Source organism: Anopheles gambiae, chromosome 2 (genome assembly GCF_943734735.2).
Source record: "Anopheles gambiae chromosome 2, idAnoGambNW_F1_1, whole genome shotgun sequence".
In the NCBI taxonomy this organism is placed as follows: Eukaryota; Metazoa; Arthropoda; class Insecta; order Diptera; family Culicidae; genus Anopheles; species Anopheles gambiae.
Window position 1 is genome coordinate 66,279,999 of NC_064601.1, and position 7,353 is coordinate 66,287,351.

The 7,353-nt window shown below is 44.5% G+C and overlaps 1 protein-coding gene across 1 annotated transcript; it reads left to right on the plus strand.

Annotated features, from left to right (window-relative positions):
• Positions 1 to 627: 627 nt before the first annotated feature.
• LOC133391494 (uncharacterized protein K02A2.6-like) lies at positions 628 to 6,982 on the plus strand. The gene is made up of 2 exons (XM_061646125.1): positions 628 to 6,285; positions 6,887 to 6,982. The coding sequence occupies exon 1, from the start codon at positions 663 to 665 to the stop codon at positions 1,641 to 1,643; it is 981 nt and encodes a 326-aa protein (XP_061502109.1). The 5' UTR covers positions 628 to 662; the 3' UTR covers positions 1,644 to 6,285; positions 6,887 to 6,982.
• Positions 6,983 to 7,353: the final 371 nt, after the last annotated feature.

Genomic DNA, 7,353 nt, shown 5'->3' on the forward strand with positions numbered 1-7,353 from the left:
AGCCCGAAGAAGAATACGTTATCGCTGCGCTGAGCCTTGAGGAAGATTTAGTAAGCATTCTTGCTGACACAACAGAAAAGGTTCCTGTTTCATTCGCAGTATTGCAAAAGGCTACAACAACCGACGCCACACTCCAATCTGTTGCTCAACACATACGCGACGGATGGCCCAGCTGCTCCAACAACCTTTCCGCTGCAGTTCAACCGTATTTTCTACTGTTGTTGTGTACGAATTGTTCGGATGAAGGCAATTGCACGGAGCTTTGTGTACTGGCCTGGCATCGATAACGAAATTGAGGGCTTCGTAAAACGCTGCAACCCGTGTTCGACTGCTGGCAAGACTCCCACCAAGACCACGTTGGAATCTTGGCCAGTACCTACCAAACCATGGTCGAGGATCCATATCGACTACGCAGGTCCGGTTGATGGAGTTTACTTCCTGATCATAGCGGATCCCTACTCCAAGTGGCCTGAGGTCAGTGGCGTATTTAACGGTAAGCAAAGTAAGCAATTGCGGGGGCCCCGTCAATGAAGGGCCCCGGAATCTTTAGTCCATTATCCATAACAGTTGATAGAATATGGAACTGTATTAGCAAGGAGGGCCCCGTGGGTGATGGACGTTGGGGCCCCGACACTGTAAACCCGCTACTGCCTGAGGTACACATGACCAAAACAACAACAGCGAAAGCCACGATCAAAATGCTGAAGCAATCATTCGCAACTTTCGGAGTTCCGGAAGTAATCGTTTCGGACAACGGCACCCAGTTTTCAAGCCACGAATTCCTGACGTTCTGCACTAGTGAAGGTATTCGACACATTCGAATTGCTCCATACCATCCACAATCTAACGGTCTTGCTGAAAGATTTGTGGACACGTTGAAAAGAAGCCTTCGAAAAATTCGTTCGGGGGGAGAGACGCTCGAACAAGCTGTAGTCACTTTCTTACAAGTGTACCGCTCCACTCCTTCCAGTGAACTGGGCGGAAAATCCCCGGCTGAATTGATGTTCAACAGACCTCTTCGTACTGTTTCGGCATTGCTACGGCCAACCACAAGTGAAGATGGTCACACAGTGCGAAGAGATAGAAAATTGCAGAACGATGCGTTCAACCTCAAGCACGGGGCTGTCAAGAGAAGTTTTCAGCACGGAGAATCGGTTTACGTAAAGGTTCATCAAGCAAATTCTTGGCAATGGAAACCTGGCACCATAATTGAAAAGATCGGTTCTGTCAACTACAACATATTTCTTGAGGATCAACAACGACTGATAAGATCGCATGCCAATAAGCTCAAGTCGCGCTTCGCAGAAACCAGCCAACATACAGATCAGTCTACTCCACTATCTATCTTTTTCGACAATTTCGGCCTACAATTTCCAGCTGAAGTACCTTCAACCGAAATTTATGCAGATGTTCATTCACAGGATGAAGAAGCAGTAGCCGTCAGCCAGAGCAACTCCTTCTTAACAGAAGAAATTTCAGAAGATGAACACGAAAACAGCGACGGTTCAATGGTCGAACCAGTAGACGACGAACCAACTCCTGTTCCAGGACTAAGCGAACAGGCAACATCCACAATGAACAGACCGCGACGAACAATCCAACTTCCTGCTCGATTCAAGCCCTATTGGATGTTCAAACCCTAAGGGGGCAAATGTTGGATCCCAGTTACCACAGGGATAATGGATAACACATAGCAACACATAGCAATCATGCGGTATATACAGGGTTTTCGAGGATTATATAGACATGTTCAGCGAGTTGTAGATTCGTTCAAGCATATACAGTCAACTCTCTCTTATTTGAGAGGCGATGGGACTGTCGAATAAGAGGGGTTTTCAAATTACAGAGGTTGAAAGTGAATGAAAGGTCCATACAAACTAGAAAGAAACAAAACATTTAGTATGCAGCCTTAACCGTTACTATGGGAAACTGCGAACATAATCGCCAATTTGAGCATACATCATTCAATAACCATGGCAACACCATACACAAATAAGAGGGATACAGATTTCAGAGGTTTTCCAAATTAGAGGGATAAAAATGTACTGGAAATCAAGGGACTGTGAAAAATGTTCAAATAAGAGAGGTTTCTCAAATTAGAGAGGTGTCAAATAAGAGAGGGTTCACTGTAATAGACTCTTTCAGCGAGATATAGAATTGTTCGGAAGTAGGCGTTGACATGTTCGGTTATACTGTAGAGCTGTCACTTTCGTACCCCTTGGACTGCAACTTGCATCATTCTCATCAGGAGGTAAACAAACAGTTTTCGAAAAAATAAGCTTTTTTCAACTAATTTATGTATTAAACAGCTTGGTGAATGATTATTAGCTACTTTTATGGTATTTAAGAATGAAGAATTGAACCCTTCGGCACAGTGTGTAAACAAAACAAATGACAGCTCTACAGAATCGCTGAACATGTCTAAGCCTACTTCCGAACAATTATATATCTCGCTGAAAGAGTCTATTATATGCCTGAACGAATCTACAACTCGCTGAACATGTCTATACAATCCTCGAAAACCCAGTAAGCAGCTCGATAGCTCATCACCGACTCACTCTTAAGTTGACTTCCAAATACATATCTTAAAACTAGAACCTGTGTGCAATAGTCCGAGTAGTTCGAACATATCACTAGTATATACATATTCTAAGGTGTAAAGGAGCGTCACGCTTCAGCCGTTACATAGTGCAAAAATTTATCAATTGCATAAAAACGCGCTACGAAAGCGTGGTTGCTATTGACTAAATCTCCAAAGTTAACATCCCTCTTCTTTTCTCCGTTGCTATTATTATTATTTATTTAATTCAACGAGCACAGTGACCCAATTGAAGATGAAATAGAAAGCGTTTACAATTATTATTACAATTTACAGGGTTTACAAATTAAATGCGCAACACTACATAGGTTACGGCAGGAGTCGAAGTCTATCTTTGAACTGCGCTGAAGATATCCCAAAGTCAAATGCATCGGAGCTAGCATTGAACTCTGCAGACATACGAATCATAGGGTCTAACCGATCAGCACTGTATCGAAGCTGAGGTATCCGCAGAATATTACTAGTCCTAAGCGGGCGAGAGGGTTGCAAAAAAGTTAATGCAGGACAACAAAGACGGTGAGTCGATGGTACCATTGAGAAGACCACCGATGAAAAGGCACTGTGCGTTGTGTCTCCTTACGGCAAGAGGTTCAAGGCCTAGAAGACGGCATCCTGCAGTATACGATGGAAGATTAGAATAGTCGCGCCAGGGAAGAAAGCGTAGAGCATAGCGAGTAAATTTGCGCTGAATAGCTTCAATCCGATCAATAGTAGAAGTAGTTGCAGGGCTCCAGAGCACGCTCGCATATTCTAGCACCGGACGAACGATGCTGCAGTAAACGGCTTTGTTGCATACCGGATCGCGAAGTTCTTTGGTTGTCCTCTAGCACCAAAAGGACACCAAACAGTTTGTTTCTTCTAGCAACGACATCTAGCATAACACCAAGATCCTTCACACATGCTTCCCTTTTGACAGCAGTATTCTCTATGTAGTAATTTGCTGAAATCGGGTTCCTCCCTCGGGAGAAAGAAACACAGCTGCATTTTTGGATACACGTCAGGCCATTGCGTTTGCACCAGGAACAGAACAGATCCAGGCATTCTTGAAGAAAACCATAATCTGATGGCTGGCGAACGGGACCAAAAGTTTTGGCATCGTCTGTGTACATGATGATTCTGCCAGGAGATAACAGGTTGGCTGATAAGTCCCCGGTCTGACACATAGATGGCGTCGCTAGTATTAAGGCCGGGCTACATTGATCGTACTCGCAAGTGTAATTTCGATTTTCACTAGCGCATCTGGCGGCGGCTGACCGAAGCATTTTACCAAACAATTTGGGGATGCTCCAGAAAATACGTAATTTTGCTATGTTTTTTACTTTAACTGGACTGGAAAAGCTTTGTAATTGATACATAAATATGTTGTGCAAGTATTTCAGCCGTTTTCGCATCGAAAAACGGTGAAAAAACATCTTAAATTTGAGATCCGGTACGACCATTCCCCCGACGACCAAAAAAAGCTTGCACCAGCTGCCGCCAGATGCGCTAGTGAAAATCAAAATTACGCTTGCGAGTACGATCAATGTAGCCCGGCCTTTAAATGCATATTATTTTTATATAGTACCAACCTTCAAATGATTCGTGTCAAAATTTGACGTCTGTATGTCAATTAGTTTGTGAGCCAGAGCGTCTTTTGTCAAGCAACTTTTGTTATTTTGTTGTTCCACCAAGACAACGCACCGTGCCACAAGTCATTGAGAACGATGGCAAAAATTCATGAATTGGGCTTCGAATTGCTTCCCCACCCACCGTATTCTCTAGATCTGGCCCCCCGGCGACTTTTTCTTGTTCTCAGACCTTAAAAGGATGCTCGCAGGGAAAAAAATTTGGCTGCAATGAAGAGGTGGTCACCGAAACTGAGGCCTATTTTGAGGCAAAACCGAAGGAGTACTACCAAAATGGTATCAAAAAATAGGAAGGTCGTTATAATCGTTGTATCGCTCTTGAAGGGAACTATGTTAAATAATAAAAACGAGTTTTGACCAAAAATGTGTTTTTCTTTGTTAGACCGGGGACTTATCAGCCAACCTGTTAGTGCGAAAGTGACATCATTCATAAAGATGATGAAGAGAAGCGGACCAATGTTGCATCCCTGAGGCACACCCGACTCGCTTGTAATCTCATTACTTGTACTCATAAATTTTGACGGTATACTAACGATCTATGAGATATGATTTCAGCCACTACAGGAGCAAAGTTGGAAGTACCAATTTAGCGAGTTTAGCGAGCAAAATGGAGTCCGGTAAAGAGTCAAATGCATAAGCGTATAAATTGCGTTAACTTGAACGCAACTGTTGATCGTACGAGTGCAATAATTTAAAAAAAATCCACAAGATTTGTGGCAGTAGATTTTTTTTTGCAACAAATCTATGCTGGGACGGGCTTAGCTAGCTAGAACAAGCGGCAAGCAGTGGATTGTAAAGTGCTAGTTCGAAGACCTTCGCGATTGCGCAAATAGAAGTAATGCCTGTATAGTTGGAAGTATCTAATCTATCGCTTTTTTTTTAAACTCGAAACAACCAGGATTTTTTCTAGAAGATACCGATAGCGAGCACCTTGTTGAATATTTTGGCAAGAATAGATGCCACTGCCGATTGTCATCTCTTCATAATGGTTGGCGATATACTATCGGGTCCAGGAGCGAATGATGGTTTAAGTCGGCCCAGCGCTGCGGTTACAGTTTCGTTGTAAATATACGGAATGCTCATGTCGAGTATGCCAGCAGATATTAATAAGCGCCAAGCTGACGAGAGAGGCATCAATGACTGCAGGTGAATAGCAGTCCGCAAAACGTTGCGCGAAGAGATTGCACATATCTGTGGCAAGGTTATTAGACTCTATACAGGTTACGACAAAAGCCCGTTTTGGCCGATTTCAAATAAAAAAATTAATGAAAATTTTGACAGACAAATTGGAATGGTTTGTTTACAATTCGACTGGTTTGTTTACAATTTGTCTGGATTGCAATCGTGCAATGGTATAGTGTTTGGTGTTAAATATTGTAAGTTTTACTTTATTTAATTATTTTGTAATTTTATAATTACTAATTTTGTGATAAATTAACAGTTGTGATAAGGGAGAAATCGAGTAAGTGAGAATCCAAGACATGAGCTCATCGCGTGTTGGCCAACATTGGAACCTGGCAGGCACGGAAACATGGAGACATGTCCTTCCATTTGGCACAGGTGCTCTCGGGGCATGGCTTTTTCTGGGAGTACTTATGTATCAAGGGTTTCACGTCGTCCTCGGACTGCCAGTGGTGTGTCGGTGTACCAGAGGATGCAGAACATGTGATGTTCGAGTGTCCCCGTTTTGCTAGTGTCCGACAGGAGCTGCTTGGCGAGGGTGGCTCAGATCCGGTTCGGCCAGATAACCTTCAGCAGCATATGTTGCGAGACCAAGCCACCTGGAGTCGTATCTGTGAAGCCGCTCGACAAATAACTGTGGAATTGCAGCGTTCCTGGGATGCGGAAAGGGCCAATCGCGCAGCTGAGGACATGGCTTAGCGCGAGGCCGAGCTGGAGGAAATTACGGCACATAGAGCGGAGGTGGTTGCCGCTCGTAATTATCGACGTTATGCGAGACGTAGAGAGCAGCGTACGCGGGAAAGAGAGGAACTCCGGGGCGGACGGTCCTCTTCCCCTCCACCGTCACCATCTACCGCTTCCCGACGTGAGGCGAATCAGGTAAGAATGAGTCTGTACCGACAGCGACACCGGTCAACGAACATGCTGGGGCAATTGTTCGACGAAAAGGAACGGCCCGAATATTGCATCGGAGGAAGACGATGACGGCCGAGTAATTGAGGGAAGCTCAGACCGACCGTCTGTTGAGGAGCCCCGCAATGGGCTAAATGCGGCAGAGTGGGTCGCAGCTATAGGCAGCTAACGGTGATAGGTGAAAGGGGAAAGAGAGGCTCATTATGAGCAAACAACAATTCCTTTCCAAGATCCCTCGCGGGACACAGGGTAGGACTGGGACGAGGGCTTAAATGTTTGTAAAAAATAACGATGATAGTATTAATATAACAAGAACGTATGTTGAAAAAAAGCCAATAGGGTAACGCGGAGTCGGAAACAAATCCGACCCGAGGAAGTAAGGACTTCGAGTTGAGTCGAATGATTAGTAGTTGTAAGAAAGCATAAGCGGCTCCGACCCGTTGGTGCAGCGAGTTTGGGTCAGATCAATATCCGATCCGTACTCACTGCACCAATGGGTCGGAATCGCTTATGCTTTCTCGTATCTAACGAAATCGTTTCACCTACTACATCTATTTGTACGTTTCAGGTTGACCTGCACGACTCCGGGATGCTTCGGATTGCTCCGACCCGGTGAGTTCCAGTTGTCCCGCCTTTCACTAGTGTGTGTATGGAAGAACGTGCGTGAGTTGTTGGATCGCTGACCAAGGAGTAGGAGAAGGAGGTAAAAGTGAGTTAATGTTTAACGAGCCCGTTGTAACAATAATGATTAGAAAATAAACATGTTGATACTCATACTGTACGGGCCGCACACCAGCCGCACCGTGCACCCCTACCGAGAGCACCTACTTGACCAACCTTTAATGCACTCGTCTCACACAAATGTGGGGATTTGTCTCCTATGATGATGTGGTACCCATCACAAATGCTTCAAACATCCTTTTCGCTCTGATGTTGTAATTGACTCGAGCATAAATGAAATGGACCCCCGCCGTTGTTTAACACTAGCAGCTGCCGGGACGACATTTATCTCTCGTCTTTTCACTCTAGCACTTA